At 44.0% G+C, this 16,845-nt stretch overlaps 1 protein-coding gene across 2 annotated transcripts in view; it reads left to right on the top strand.

Moving 5' to 3' along the window:
• The window catches only part of RCAN1 (regulator of calcineurin 1), a 114,008-nt gene extending 97,521 nt beyond the window's left edge, over positions 1–16,487 (top strand). Inside the window, exons 1-4 of one of the 2 annotated variants that reach the window (XM_044284463.1) lie at positions 2,778–3,064; positions 9,166–9,339; positions 9,578–9,737; positions 12,764–16,487. In XM_044284463.1, coding sequence (XP_044140398.1) covers positions 2,978–3,064; positions 9,166–9,339; positions 9,578–9,737; positions 12,764–12,942 — 600 coding nt within the window. In that variant the 5' untranslated portion in view covers positions 2,778–2,977 and the 3' untranslated portion in view covers positions 12,943–16,487. Of the gene's footprint in view, positions 1–2,777; positions 3,065–9,165; positions 9,340–9,577; positions 9,738–12,763 lie in introns of those variants that run through there. The other variant, XM_044284461.1, reaches the window with a different exon arrangement.
• The last annotated feature ends 358 nt before the right edge of the window (positions 16,488–16,845 follow it).

Here is a 16,845-nt window from a genome sequence, read left to right as displayed (position 1 = left end):
CTATTTTTCGGAAGTCCCATAGCGGTGAAAGGAGGGGTGGCCGCACATGGCTTGGTTTCCTTTCCATCTGCTGCTATGGGACTAACAAAAATAGTCAAGCGCCCTGGGAGAGGACTCTGCGCACGCGCGGCATGCTCTACATTCACTCAGGGCCTTGTTCTTGAGATACTGGAGGATCAGGTCCCAGGGGTGGAACGACCCAAATCTATCGGACATTTTTGATATAGCCTATCAATTTGCCAGAAGCGTCCAGAATTTGAACGTGGCTTTTCTAAATCGGACAACCCCGTCGTGGTGCTCAATTTTACATTTATGGGCTACAGGTCAATGTTAATCGAAGACTCTACTTAAAGATTGACAGAGACCTATGCTTGATATCTGCTCCGTCAGCAACTTGTGTAATGTGTGTGCAGGAAATAGTTTAATCTCTGGCGGGGCTTGGAGATGGCGGTATACAGCTGTAATTACTGTTTGCTGGTATAACCTATTATCCCTCCGAGCATTAATACTACCTCCAGTCTCTGCACAGCACATGCATTAGTAACCTGTGGTCAGTAATTCAACGCTTGTTTCCCTGTCCGGGCGGAGCAGGCCTCATGTACTTGTCGGATTTTACAATTTTCTAATCCACTTTCTGGAGATCAATTCCTCAGGGCTATCTAGATCTCTGCTTGCTGTCACTTAATAGGAAACTTGATGGTGATTGAAATGAATAGGGCTGAGCTGCGATTATCGAGCACAGCCGCTATACAATGTACGACGCTGTGCTTGGTGAGCAGGGAGAAGGCTGCAGTGCTATTGCGAGTGCCGCTGCCTTCTCAAAAATCTGATAGGCGGGGGTCCTGAGTGTCAGACCCCCACCGATCAGATACTGATTACCTATCCAGAGGATAGGTCTTGTAAAACCCCTTTAAGCTAAGATTTTTCACAAGGGACATTCTTATGTAGGCTTTGCCTAAGAACTGTAACACTGTGTCCGGAAAGGTAATGGAGGGGGGCCCAGCATGGGTAGATGGGTGAGAGAAAAGAATCCAGAAAAGTTTAGTTAGCTGAGGCGTGTTTGTGCATTTGTAGTGGGGCTTGCCATTCCCTCCCCACTCCAGTACACCACTTTTTTCCTAGCCCAAGGTAACCCAGGTGAGTCTGCTGGGCTCATTACTGGTGGAATAGATGCAGGGTGAAAGGCTCATTCGGGGTCACCTGTAAGCTACAAGGCATGCTTGCTGTGCTACGTCTGGTCTCTTCTTTATGCTGAAGTAGCTATGCGAGTTACCTGTCTTCAGTTAGCGCCCAGATGGGCAGGTATTTTCTTTGTTTATATTTGCTACCTGTGGATTGAGCAAAATGACAACTTGGATGCCACTGTTTTGTTTGGATATAAAATAAACTAGATTAGGACTTTTAACCTTCAGATTCTTTCATTTCCAACCCGCCCATGTGTACAGATCTCAGCAGAATGTAAATATACCCGACTTGAAGTAAATTTTTTGCTTGCAGCTGAGTCTATTATTCCCTGATATCGGGCATTTAAAGCAGGACTGAGGATGACTGCAGCATTCTTCAGTGTGATAACTGACTCAAATTCCGTTAACATCCTGTATTTTTCAGTGCTGCACTCACTATTCTGCTGGTGCGGTCACTTTATACATAAATTTTATATCCTGTACTGATGCCAAGTTGCAAACTTTATTATACTCCAGAGCTACACTCACAATTCTCCTAGTCGACTCCAGCTCTGGAGTATAATACAAGATATAACTCAGAATCGCTACTGGATAAGTAATGTAATGTATGTACACCGTGACTGCACCAGCAGAATAGTGAGTGCAGCTCTGGAGTATAATACAGGATATAACTCAGAATCGCTACTGGATAAGTAATGTAATGTATGTACACCGTGACTGCACCAGCAGAATAGTGAGCGCAGCTCTGGAGTATAATACAGAATGTAAGTATGTAAGGATCAGTACAGGATAAGTAATGTAATGTATGTACACAGCGACTGCACCAGCAGAATAGTGAGTGCAGCTCTGGAGTATAATACAGGATGTAACTCAGGATCAGTACAGGATAAGTAATGTAATGTATGTACACAGTGACTCCACCAGCAGAATAGTGAGTGCAGCTCTGGAGTATAATACAGGATGTAACTCAGGATCAGTACAGGATAAGTAATGTAATGTATGTACACAGTGACTCCACCAGCAGAATAGTGAGTGCAGCTCTGGAGTATAATACAGGATGTAACTCAGGATCAGTACAGGATAAGTAATGTAATGTATGTACACAGTGACTGCACCAGCAGAATAGTGAGTGCAGCTCTGGAGTATAATACAGGATGTAACCCAGGATCGGTACAGGATTAGTCATATAATGTATGTACACAGTTATACAGCTTTATATATACACACTTGCTGTAGCAGTGAAGTCCTCGGACTCGGTTACATTGTTGCGCCTGCTAATTTACTAACAGTGCGGTGTGTTTTGTCTTCTCTCTTCCGCCTCCTCTCAGATAATGCCTGGGTGTCCGGCCGGGTCGCATGCATTAACATTTTCCATCTTAAGACGGGCTCAAGTGGAGAGTGCATGTAGCCTGAGTGTTGAATGGAATTACTCGCTGTGGAAACTATGCAGCCAGAGGTCCTGATAAAGAAACTGCTCTGCAAACCTCAGCTGTTTTTCCATCCTGCAAATCAGAAAAAAAAAGAGCCAGTTAATTAGCATAGGGAAAGTGACTAATGCTGACGTCACCCTCTTCCCAGCTAGTTCTGCTCTGTCCTTCTTCCCGGTTACTTGGAACAGGGCTTTGCACAGGAATCCGCTGCCCCATAGGACCCAATCTGCCGGGTTTGGCTGGGAGGAGTTGTGGCGGCCGCCTTATAAACACAGTTTGGTGTTGGCACTGCTTCCTTAAGTGTCTTGCTCAGGTCTTGAAACTTCTTAGTCAGCTCCGCTCTGCCCTCCGCAAACACTCAAGATGCATTTCAGAAACTTCAACTACAGCTTTGCTTCCTTGGTGGCCTGTGTGGCCGAGAACGACATCTTCTATCAGAGCGATGTCAGGGTAAGGATTTATTTCCCTTTCATTAGTATTATTTTCCGCAGTGACAGTTCAGATGTAGCAGAGCTGATCCTGTCGCTGAAGGTTTTCTTTCAGGCAGGCGACTCGCTACGATACAGCTTCTGTAAATCAGTGGGCTCTGCTACATCGACGTTTTGGGCTCTGCTACCTTCGTAACAATGAACACAGTAGGTACGGTTGAAAGAAGACAATAGTTCGGTAGGATTCGCGCCAGTCACTTATATCTGACTAGCCTTAGGCTACTTTCACACTGGCATTTTGGCTTTACGTTTGTGAGATCCGTTCAGGGCTCTCCCACGCGGTCAAAACGGATTCTGAATGGCTAAGCATCCACTCAGAACGCATCAGTTTGCCTCCGTTCCATCTCCATTCCGCTCCGGAGGCGGACACCAAAACGCTTTAATGTACGTCTGACGAAAGTGAGCCAAACGGATCCGTCCTGACACACAATGTAATGGGGACGGATCCGTTTTCACTGACACAATAGAAAACGGATCCGCCCCCCCCCATTGACTTTCAATAGTGTTCAAGACGGATCCGTCTTGGCTGTGTTACAGATAATACAAACGGATCCGTTCTGAACGGATGCATGCGGTTGTATTATCTGGACGGATCCCTCTGTGCAGATCCTTGACGTATCCGCACCAAACGCCAGTGTGAAAGTAGCCTGAGGATGCGCTGGGTGATCCGTCTGACCGATTGCTGTTGACCTCTAACCTGCTGTTGATGGATCTGTCCGCGTCAGAGGGACAGACGTGTCGCGTGTTTTTACGGTACTGACATAGGCTTACAATTTTGGTTCTCTGTGGACACATTACGTGCAGTAAGTCCTTTAATCGGGCCCTTAAGGTCGGGGGTCCCGAGTGACTTATTAGCTGCGGATTTGCCGTTGTGGATTTTAGTAAAAAGTGGATGAATATTTCTGAATTCCAATCCACGCGCTGCGTGAAAAAACTAAACAAAAAAAGTTGCGGTGAATTCAGCAGTGTGTCAATTTGTACAGAGGATTGTTGCAGCTTTTTATGCACCATTTGCTGCGCAAGCGCACAGAAAACCGGATTTTCAGTCGCGTTTGAACCCGGCCTTAGGCTACCTGCACAAGATGTACGTGCGGTTTTTCTGCGCCAATTTTAATGCAGAAAAAAAACGCAGCATAGTACAGGTATTGTCTTCCATGCAGGATTTGACCTGCCGTGCGGATTGTCAAATCGGTCATCCACCCCTTGGGTAGCGGGTTTCTTAGCAGATTATTTATCGCGTTTTTAAGGCCTAAGGCTGGGATTTTTGTGTGTGTGTGTTTATTTTTTTGCAGGCGTTTTTTTGCAGCATTTTTAGGCAGCAAATATCAGCTTGCATGAAAGTCTATAGGTAATATTATACGCAGGACAAACGGGCACTTTTTTGTAATGACCTTTTTCACCTTAAGGTGCATTTTTGGGTCATTTGCATATATATAATTTTTTTTTCTTCTAATTTCTGACTGCTTTGGGTCTTGCGTGGTCTCCTTGTTGCCTAGCTTCCCCCCCCATAGATCTCTATTAAGTTTTTAGCTTCATAATGTGTTGACAGTTTTGCATGTTTATTTAAAAAAAAAAAAACAAAAAAAAAAAATGCTCTCTGTCCTCTAAAATATAAAACAGAAAATGCAAAAAACGTCAAGTGGGCAAAAACACCTGCAAAAATGCTACCAAAAATGATAAGCAAGGGTTTTTGACACTTTTTTTTTTTTTTTTTTATATATTTCATGGCGCCCAGCTTTCAGATCTCCAGAGCTATACAGGAAATGAAAGGTGTGCTCTGATTGGTTGCTGTGGTTGTCAGACAGGTTTACTAGACAGTTTTGATAAATGAGGCCGATGACATTGTACTTTTTTTTTAAGCACATATTCTCCTGTTATATCTGTAAATATATACACTACCCCCACTCCCCCACCCGTGTAGCTTGTAAGACTGAATTTTTGGATTTTTTGTATGCCGGTGAAACAAGTTCTGTTTAAATGTAAACATGAAATATAAGTTTCTATGTTTTGGGGGCATTTTCCTTGTTATGGGCTGACCTGAAAGCCAGCCAGGCCTGATCATAACTATGTGCGGAGGAATGCGAAATATGTAAAGATTGACTGCCTCCTGCTGGTCAGTGTATGGAAGTGCATGATAACATGAGAACATGTCTGGTGTAACGATGTGCTGTGTACAGTAATTCCGGTCAGCATTGTGAGGCCACTATATTATGTCAGTACCATGTTCTTATGTTTTATAGGCATCCTCGGTATAATCCAAAACACAGCCCGTCCGCCGCCACAGGTTCTCCTGTAGAAGCACCGGATTTATTGCTTGTAGAGGAAAACTAGATTTGGGAGATTATAAATCACAATACTCATCAATATCTACTATTAAAGGGGTTTTCTGAGAATCTCATAATGTGTTATATAATATATATATATATATATATATATTATATGTGTGTGTATATATATATTATATGTGTGTGCTGAATGCTGATAGTCGGACCCTCCCCCCCCCCCCCACAACATGCACATGACCGTATATATTTTGCAGTCCGCAAAAAACGGATCACGTCCGTGTGCATTCCGTATTTTTCGGAATGGAAAAGCTGGCCCCTAATAGAACAGTCCTCTCCTTGTCCGTAATGCGGACAATAATAGGACATGTTCTATTTTTTTGGCGGAACGGAAATACGGAAACAGAATGCACACAGAGTACCTTCAGTTTTTTTGCAGACTCATTGAAATGAATGGTTCCGCATACGGTCTGCAAAAAAAACGGAACGGACACTGAATGAAAATACGTGGAGACCAGACTTAGTGGAGATAAGATTTGGACACAGCCATCTTTATTAAAGATTGATAATTATCTAAACTTCAACAATCCATAATAAATACCTTTAATTATATTTAAAGGGAACCTGTCATCAACTTTATGCTGCCCATACTAACAGCAGTATAAAGTAGAGACAGGTGAGTTGATTTCAATGATCTGTAATTTATAAGTTAAAAGTAAGTGGTTGCCGAGAACCAACATCACAATCATTGCAGACTGGGCCTGGAAAAGAGTCCCGGACACCTGAGAAGAGTCCTGGTTATTCATGAATCCCTGCTCTCCTGCCCACCTGCTGATGACTGACCGTCTTCTACTGAGTTTTCTCCCTTTCTCTCTAGGAGAGAACTGCCAGTCATCAGCAGATGGGTGAGAGTGCGGGAGATTATAATAACCAGGACTCTTCTCAGGTAGATTTGACTCTTTTTCCAGGCCTGGGCTGCAATGGTTATAAAGCTGGTTCTCAGCAACCACTTACGTTTAGCTCATGAGTGACACACCGCTGAGATCAGCATTTCTATCACTAATTTATGCTGCCCTCAGTGAGCTCAGCATAAAGTTGATGACAGGTTCCCTTTAACGAACTATATTTATAGTCCAGCCAAAAGTTCAGACAAACCAGACCATTCACAGACAGTCCACTCACAACGTGAGGGACTCACTCCTCCTTTAAATAAAGAGGCCATGACAGCACAGAAACATAAAAGACCAAAATGAGCCACTTAAAATAAGCAAAAAGAGTGGGAAGATAGGAGATCAACAACTTCTAGCCCTAGGAGCTGTCCTTATATAGCAAAGCAGGTGGGTCACATGGATTTCACCAGCCCAATGACCCACCTGTAACTGGGTTCAGGGAAAATCTTCTCTACCCGGATTGGACGAACCATGGTCCAATCAGCTGACCATTGCTAGCTGGGCCAAGTCTGCCTGGATTCAAAGGAAATTTAGGCGGGAAAGCTTCCCGCCAAAACTCTGAGGAAAGATCCACAACAGTGCTTATAATCTCATCTGGATCCTTCATTAGGGTCCTAGACCCCCCCCCCCCCTAATTAAATGGAACCTCTTATAAATGGATGGGCACAGTATATTTAATTTTTTTGTATAATAGGACTTGAAATGCTTGTGTGCATGAAGCCTTTCTTGTGTTTGCTGTATGTATCATGAATAGGTTTGAGATGGCTGGATCAAGATAAAGTTCTGAGAGAAATATGAAAAATTTGGGAGATATTAGAGATATGATAGGGCGGTACCCATAAAAATTAAATCAAATGTGGCAGGAGAGGGTAGCCATCTAATGTGTATGGGGTGTCCCGACTCTCCCCTGATGGCAGGGGGCAAAGAAGTGTCAGGCATGTTTGATTTCAGCATGCCCATTTCTATGTTCTGACAGGCTAAGATGAGCATACACGTGTATGTGGACAACTATCTAAGGTATATGGCCACCTAGAGTTTCTGTTCACATCTGCATTGGAGGAGGCTCATGCAGGGCCACCTCATCAGAACATGATGGTCCATGTGGAGCATTGTGGCTTCGGTCACTCATTTCGAGCAAGCACTCATCAGAACGAAGGACACCACGATGCAAGCCTGAATGACCCTACTATACATCAGTGGGGTCCATTAGGCATTGTCGGTGCCAGAAATGTGCAGTTGGTAAATTCAGGACAAATAATCCCCGCGCTGGGAATGTCCAAACCGTGCAAAAAGTCTCCATTTAATTTCATGGTTTACCAAAGCGGTCTGGTATTCACCTGGTTTCACGCCGCTTTAGATGTCAACCATCACCGATGCATAATGAAGGCCGCCATCTTCCAGGCTGAAGCAGCATTTTGTACTCGGGCTAGTGTCCTGCAAGGAGCAGCGCTGTCACTTAGAAGGAGCACTCATAAAATGAATTAGCAGGACGCGTTTTCCCCTCTTTAGTGTGACATTCTTTCCACGGGGGGAGTGACAGCTGCTCTTTTCTGTAGGAAGGTGACAGCTGCAGCAATGGAAAAACATATTAGTCTATGGCACAGACAATTTGTCATTGCCCCTTTTGTCAATAAGCAGTCATTCGGGCTCCTAATTGGTATTTTACGCCCAGCGCGGTGGCAGCATAGAGGAATGGCATTCCTGTGTCACAGCTCACACAATGATTAATGCGCCCTCTTTTCCCTGGTGGTGGGGGACACTTGTGACTTGCAAGAAATTGCCGGTTGTATTACTCAGTGTCATCAGTGTTGCTATATAGAGTGCCATGCCGGGTCTACCTCCTGGAAAGAGCCGGTGCAGGCGGCAAGTACAGTCATCTGGTTATACAGGTGGTTCATTCACAGAATGGAAGAATTGCCAAGATATTTCCATGAATGTTCTCACTGTACATAATGGAATAGACCCTGGGCTGGATTATGGTTGGCGGGGGGCCCCTATCCTACCTCCAGTACCCTATTGCAGCTGCATAGAGGTCATGCATGCACAGTGAGGTCTACATGAGTTATGGAGACAGGATGAGAGGATGGATAGTGGAGGCCCCATGGCCCTAGAGAGACCTAGACAAGTCTGTGCAGTCGGTAGGGACACTGTATCATAAGCATATATAACTTCTTATGACCATGTGTAGCTAATATGAAAAGATCCAGGATTGACATAGTAGTAGCTAGGGCCAAACGTTGCTGGGGCCTCCTCGCTCTGCTTGGTATCGCAGCTCAGTCCCATTCACTTGAATGACACTTAGCTGTGCCTAGACCATGTGACCGATGATCGCGAAGTCACATGGCTTAGGAAGAGGTCGTGGCAATCACCAGAGTGCCTCGGCCTCTTCAAACAGCTGATTGGCAGGGGTACTAGCAGTTGGACCCCGGTCTATCGGATATCCTGAGGATAGATCTTAAGTATCTAAATATCAGAAAACCCCTTTCAAAGAGCATGTAAGCAGGACAAGGAGAAGGAAAAACAACTGAAGGATCAGACTACACAAGGTTTCTTTGTAGTCTGTAACCATGGGGACACATACGTCTGTATACACAAAGCAGTAGGATATTGTCAATGAAGAGTCTTTTTAAAATAGTTTGCCTTATTTTAGATCCAGTCGAGCAGTAATAAAAAGATGGTTGCAAAAGTATTCAAACTCTTGAATTGTAATTCTGTTTTCTTCTCCGTGTCTGGGTATTTGGATTGTTTCATATTCTGTTGGGTCTCATGTTTGATGGATAAATGGACACGTAATCTAACATTTTTTTCTTAATTGACTTCCTCTCTTTCAGACCAAGTTTGAGTCTCTGTTCAGAGCGTACGATAAAGACACCACCTTTCAGTACTTTAAGAGCTTCAAGAGAGTGAGGATCAACTTCAGTAACCCGTTGTCAGCAGCAGAGGCCAGAATCCAGCTTCACAAGACAGAGTTCCTGGGGAAGGAGATCAAGTTGTACTTCGCACAGGTCTGTGTAAGCCGCCATTAAAATGTACGTCTGTTGTGAAGTGTAAGCACAGCCCTTGGGCCACTATATATCCCAGCATGCTACCCTGGTCAGTCAAAGCCCGTTAAGCCCATATGTGACTGTATAGTGTGTATGGTTAGGCACTACTTTGTATATAGTGCCACCAGTCCCCGTGAATGTGACGTGTCCATACTTGAATGCAGTCCACGTCAATAGTCCTTGTGTTGTTCTTTTGTAGACCTTGCACATAGGAAGTTCTCACCTGGCACCCCCAAACCCCGAGAAGCAATTCCTTATCTCTCCTCCCTCCTCCCCTCCTGTGGGCTGGAAACAGGCAGAAGACGCCACCCCGGTTATCAACTACGATCTCCTGTACGCCATCTCAAAACTCGGGCCAGGTAGGAGCTGCTGCTTATACGTATATATATGACGTGCACACTTGAGATTTGTTAATATCACCACTCAGTTGTAGGAGCTGTGATGCTACTAGTATGTCATGTGACTGCTGAGGCCGCTAATTGACTGCAGCAGTTATATGCCAGCTGCTTTAAAGCAGAGAGTGGGGGATCGGCCCTGGATTGGCAGTGGACTGAAGAGGTTTTTTTTTAAATGTTGTTTTAGAGAATTTTTTGGTGAGAAACCGTATAGTTAAAACTCCCTCCAGTCCAGTGCAGCGGCTCCCAAACCGGAAGTGACTGGGACCCATTCCTGGTCACGAGACTGCTGCAGCCAACCAACGGCCTCAGCGGTTATGCGTACAAGATGTGGTGTTCTTACACACATGACCACTGAGGCCAGTAAGTAACTGCAGTGGTCTTGTAAAAAAGAATGGGTCGCCGTCACTTCTGACCTGGGAGCTGCAACACTGGAACGGAGGGCATTTTAAAAGATGAGCTAGTTTTTATTATTTTCTAACACATGTCGAAGGTCCATGTGCTTGTGGTGGGGTCGGCAATGACAGAATCACATATTTCGGGGATTTAAAGCCCAAACAACTTTATTTTTTTCCATCCAACCCAAGAATAATGGCATTCAAATTCATTCGTTACGTTTCAACATCCACATTTACGTGACATAAAAATAACCTTGCCCATCTGGACACTAACTATACATCAGGTTACCTCACCTAGGTACTTCAAATCCAGCACAGGAGGATCAGACTTTGCACAACCACCACAGGTTATGCAGCTTCCAGGCACTGACACAGAATGAGGCTCTCAGCCTTTTCTTTATATCCACAGTAATGTGCCCAGCAGCTACACCTAGGTTTATCTCAAGCTAATTGAAAATGTTGTACTGGAGTGGGAGGGAATGGCAGGTCCCTCTACCAACCTACCCACCATTCCATAAAAATCCAGGCCCATAACAAACCTTAAAATAAAGTGCCTCAGGAAACTATGCTTTGATAAAATAATCCAGGTTTCCTGGATTTTGTTTAACTCACCCATCCAAGCAATCTTTGTGAGATATACCGGTACACTCCCCCAGAACTTTACCAGCCACCATGTTACACACACTATTGCCACAGCCTGCAACACCTTTAACTGATGGATATAGCTCTGATACAACTATAATGCTCCACTTGTCTTGACTTGTCCTATAGATAAGAGTAGCAGTAAGATGCTGGTGCAGATCCAGCTCAGGCAATGGCATTACACTTTGGTCATTATTTATTTTCCTGTGCAGCAAGTGTGAGCTACTGACAGAGAAGGTTTTCTCTGAGCTGTCCAGAAATAGCTGCTGATTATAGAACATGTGCGGGGGCCAAGTTTCCATTCTTTCCAGACAAAATCATTCAGTTATTTTTCTGTGTAGCACATTTTTCCTACATTAGGCTAAAGGGGAAAAAAATATCCCAGCATAGAGCTCAAAAACAAAACCTCATCCTCTAAGTAATGTGGGAAAATTGGCGCAGGTCATCCAGGAGAAACCTCCGTTATATATGACTGGCGGAATCCGCTTTCGAGACTGACGCTCTTTTCATTGTGTCACGTCATGATAGGGTCTTCAACTATTTCTTGTGGCCTCCTACATGTGCTGAGTGACAACCGATTCAGGTAGACTTCACAGTGCCCAGCTTTTCACAGACCCTGAATGGCCAATAAATTTGCCTATTTCCTAAAGAGTTACTTTAAAGGGGTGGTCCGGTTTAATAAACTCATGTCCAAAACGTTAGTGGAGAGTGGTTACAAAGAGCGTCTTATGCTCTGGAGGACATGTCCTGTCCTGGATGGCACAGAAAGCATTGATTGGAATGAGAAACTGTATAATACCTACGTTCTCCTGTGGTAGTGCTGTAGGGAAATGTAACACTTGTTGCCAGGTTTCCTCACAGATTACAGCTGATCACTGGAGATGCCTTTGTGATCAGCTTTTTGTCAACAGACCTTTCTAGCGAGTAGGCATTTCCAAAGTGGAGAACTTCTTTAGCTATCTTGCTCCCTCTCTTCTGCTCCTTGTGTGATGTTTTTTACTGTAGTTCATCCATCAACTAGGAGAAACCAGATGAATAGTATACTACTTACTTTCCACATAGAGGAGCCATGCAAGGCTTGGAGTTATAGAAGCTTACAGGGTCGCTGAATTTTGGTAAAACTTTTGATATGTCATAGAGACATATAAAAAGTTTTCACCAGTGTGCTGAGACCTCCAAGATGGCTAGAACAAGGAGAAAGATGATGTGCTCTTTCTCCTCGGTGCAGGAGACAGGCTCAAGAGAAGTTTAGTCCATCCTCTGGATTAAGGGAAAGAGAGTGCACTATACAAGCCCTTCTCTCTCCTTGTTCTAGAGACTGGCAGGGGTCTCAGCACTCGGACCCCCACTGATCAAAAGTTTTGTGATATGTCTCAGTGACCCTTTAATTATCATCAGAAACCAGTGCTATGATGGTTCATGTTTGTTACAAACTCATGGAAAGACCTGAAGTATGACCACAATGTCTGAATATACCCTTAATGGGGCTTGAAAATTATCCCCTATTGACACAACAGGGAATAACTAGCTGACCGGTGGGGGTCTGACTTCAGGGACCCTCAACAGTCCCAAGAACGGGAACCCCATGTTCCTGTTGGGGTGGCAGCACTCAGCTATGGCAGTCCTATAGAGAATGAATGGAGAGGCAAGACGCATGCTCCACCATCCGCTCCATCACGATGGTAACATGGAGTCCCCGTTCTTGGGATTGTGGGGGTCCCAGCAGTCGGACCCCTAGAGACTAATTAGTTACCTCCTATCCTGTGGATAGGGAATTACTTTCATAGTTGGCACAACCCCCTTGAAGGGATTTCCCGGCTTAAGAATATTGATGGCCTGTCCATGAATAGACCATTAGAGGGGAACTCCAGCCTTTAAGTCTTTTTGTACGTGATCTGTCTAAAGATGAATAATTGACGAGCATTGACCATTGCCCTTCCCTCTTTACAGGTGAGCAGTATGAACTACACGCCGCCACAGACACCACCCCCAGCGTGGTCGTCCATGTCTGCGAGAGCGATCCCGAGAACGAACTGGAGGTGGAAGAAGACGAGGATGGCATGAGCAAACCCAGACCAAAAATCATTCAGACGAAAAGGCCAGACTACATGCCCATCCACCTGAGCTGAAGAGGAGGACAGACGCAGTTTGAGGACAGACGTCCGTTTCACTCCATGAAATTTTTGTAAACCTGAGAACGACAGAACTCAGCGTGAAGCACAGAGGCGGCAGAAGCCGAATTTATACAGAACTCGGCTTTTCCGAACTGGTGTCTTTTTTTTTTTTTTTTTTCTTTTTGGCTTGTTTTTGTAATCGGCCGGGCAGCGCCCTCGCGTTTTGTATAGTCCATTGGGCCTTATAAAACAATCAAACAATCAAGGGGGAGAGCAAATGCCGTTTTTTTTTTTTTTTAGGCCTCTTTTTATTTTTCTTGCCTTTTCGATGATCTAGGTTAATGGAATAGTGAGGGCTGGATGCTTGATGGCCTGTCGCGTGCAGAGACGCGGGCGGCTTCACCGTTAACCTACCTTTGTATATATTTGCTGGTATGCGCACATCTGTTCATTGCGAGCAGGGAGGAAGAAGGCAGTTTTTTTTTCCATTTTTAATTATTATTCTGCATGTGAACTCAATGCCGACATATTTTCTATCATAGATTTTAGTTTTAGATTTTTTTTTTTCGTTTTCCTCCCCGATTGCCGGTGGACCCCGTGACATCCCTCGCGGAAAAAACTGAATGAATCGTTGGTGATATTATTTTACAACTCTGTTGTATGGAACACAAGATGGAAAGTTTAAACAAAAAAACTAAAAACTTTGGACTTTCCACCCTACCGATTGATCGTATGGCAATGTCAATGACTTTAGTCTCGTAGCTTTTTTTTTTTTCAATGTATACGCTGTCCGTGTGATCCTGGAAAAGATCATAAGATAAAGTATGCAATACCTGCTACCTGTGTGCTGCTTTCCCCACTGTGACTACCGTATAGGTTTGGAAATTCAAAATGGCGTCAGTCGTCTCCAATCAACTGACCGTCGACCACAGTTTACAGTAATTAAAGGGGTTTTCCACCATATTGTGCCGCATCAGTGATCCTGAGCTTGCTTAGGTACAGAATTTGGGCATCTCCCATTGACTTTAATGGAAAATGACCTCTTCCAGGAACGGCGCCAGACCCATTCTCCCGCTAGGCCGGAGTCCCAGGAGTCAGTCTCGCGCTTTTATGGTGTATACCGTCAAAAAACCCTTTAAAAAAGATGTATGAAATTTCCTAAAACTTACTATGTTGACCATAGCGACCAATCAATGCTCAGATTTCATATTTCACAGCGCTAACCCCATAGTCTCTCCTTTGAGAGAGACCGCATAGATGCCAACAGCCCCGCATTTTCAAGGACTGTCCCTAACTTTCAGAGATGGTTCCAAATTCGGGCTATCCCGAGCCGAAAATGGGCAGGGCTTAAGTAAGCTCCACCGATACGTTTGTTTGGGGGCGTTGCCTAGGGCGGGGCTTACAGGTCCCAAATTTACCAGCTTCAGTTTCGGTAACAGACAGATATATGATAGATGACTATCTACTAGCATCTAAAAAGTCAGGAAATATTATCCCCGCTCTGGGAACGCTGCTCTATCCCCTACGCTAGTATGGATGCACCTGGATAAGGGGTATCCTTGTCGGACCCTATCATTTACGGTGGTCACAGCTGGACGCTTATCGGTGTCTTTTAGTCCCCATTGAGACCCTCACTAAACTTGGTGAATGACCTCATCACTAGATGGCGAGACTACAAATGGCTGCCTCTGCTTTGTGCCCCTAAAATTACTCTCGTCAACTACTCCCCCCCCCCCCCCCATCCATTATAATTGACTTTGTGGCACCACCCATTTACAAGAAAATACAATTTTCTTTGCAATTCCATGTCCTGCCAGAGGGTGGTGCTGGTAATAGCGCCGATCTGTATACATATGTAAATAAGTAGAGAAGGCTTAAAGGCTATGAACACCTTTTGGGGGCGATTTTTATTTTTTTATTGAATTGTACTCATTTTGAACTAAAAATCATTTTGTTCAATTGGTCTTTATGGGAAATTTGGAGCCCTTTTCTCTGCACAGCCTTGAGATTCTCTAGTAGCCTGCTGTCTGTTTTCACTCTGTTCCATCCGGCAGCTCAGCTGATGGCTCCTTATCTCGCACCTCTAACCTTATACAATACTCATTATATCTCATTTCATCTTACTGATAAGAATGTGGCTTAAATAAGTGTCTATGACTTTTTAGTAATTTAGTGATGAGGTTTATTAGATGACTGTACAAAGTAAAAGTACCATTAACACAGCTAAACAGTTAACCTTTAGTGAGAGAACTTCTGAATGTTTTTAATAAAGACCAATTGAAAAAATTATTTTTAACCCAAAATGAGCAAAATGCAATCATAAAAAGGTGTTCATAGCCTTTACATCACGCACAAGATAGATCAACGACACTTTCCCAGTATAAACCCCGTGTATGTATTATGCTTTGTTTTTGCTTTTTTTGCTTTTACATTTGATTATACGTAGGATTTAGCGGGGCGACGTGTGCCTTTCCTTTTTCTTTGTAGAAATTTGCCCCTTTCTATATCTTTTTAATAGTTGGTGCACTGATTTCTAACAGCCAATCAGATTTTTAGTGTTCATAAATCTCATTTGCATTGAAATGATCCCTTGGTGACGTGTGCTGTAAACCATAGCCACCAGGTGGCGCCGCTTTTCTGTCCTACAGTAGGGAACGACCGGTGGTCCGCTCTTTCTTAAAATCTCTGCAGTGGCCTTCGAATGTGAAGGATCTTATACACCTTAGTGCCCCAGATGATTTTTTATTTTTTTTTACATTTTTGTTGGTGACCTGTGGATGATGTATACCATTGTATGGGTATATAGTGGTTTAAGTTCGGGTCATACGGTCAGAGATTTTATCTACCATAGTCCTCTTAGACGTGATGTTCTTCCCCGCCATAACACCCAGATGTAAAGTGAACACAGCCTCATTTGTGTACAATGCGGGACAGTAGTGACATCATGTTTTTTGGTCTACACTTAGAAACTGCAAAAAAATAAAAATAAAACGCCTGAACGAGCCGAGCATCTATGCCAGCTGGACACGGTCAGGAAAGTTTCAGCTTCAACATATATGGCTATTATTCACACGTTGTGGTGCATTTTAAGAAAACTGTGACATGGCCGCATGGGATCGCAGCCTAAATGTGAATGAGATTGTAGCCTCTATAGTAGATATTGGATGCGTGGTGTTGTCGGGGTATGGTACACTGTCCACAATGGCCTTTTTGGTCAAAGCAATCACAAAATACACCCCCCCCCCCACCCACTGTACACTCACCCCTCCACTTGTCCGATGTTCTGATACGTGGCACCATCGATTCAGCATTTGTCGTGTCAGTGTTCACTACAGCGCAGGCATGCTATTCAAGCACGAGGAAGCTCAGGATGAATGGGGATATCAATCCCACCAGTAGTAGAACGTGGTTATGAGATGCTATGTAGATACGAAACGTCTGATAAACTGGTCAATGATTCCATTGATTTTTACTGTCTGATTGCAAACTGGACGTCTCCATTTTTTGTCCGTTGTGTAAATGTCTCAAGACAATAAACTTCCTTTGTATTAGTGCGTTTATATCAACCGTCTTTTTTTTTCTTGTATTATTTATTATACTGAATCCGCTGGCACTCTGCACATGATGGATGGGATAAGTGGCATGGGACAAGACATCAGAAACACAGTAATGTAGCTGTACCGAACCACTGGCACCAATACACCCGAAAAAGATGTCGGACAGAGGGTGAGGGGGGAAGAGAACAACAGATAGTTGTTCTTTATTTAAGGAGGTTAAATATAATCACACTCCTCGAAGATGGCAGTAAATAAATCCTCAAATATTTAGATGATGGGAGGGGGAGGGGGGGGGGGGTCCCATAACCCTCAAACATAACATATACTTGCTCCCCAAATAGCATCTAATCCTGAAGTTCCC

Source organism: Bufo gargarizans, chromosome 3, assembly GCF_014858855.1.
Source record: "Bufo gargarizans isolate SCDJY-AF-19 chromosome 3, ASM1485885v1, whole genome shotgun sequence".
NCBI lineage: Eukaryota > Metazoa > Chordata > Amphibia > Anura > Bufonidae > Bufo > Bufo gargarizans.
This window is presented reverse-complemented; position numbering and strand designations above follow the sequence as displayed.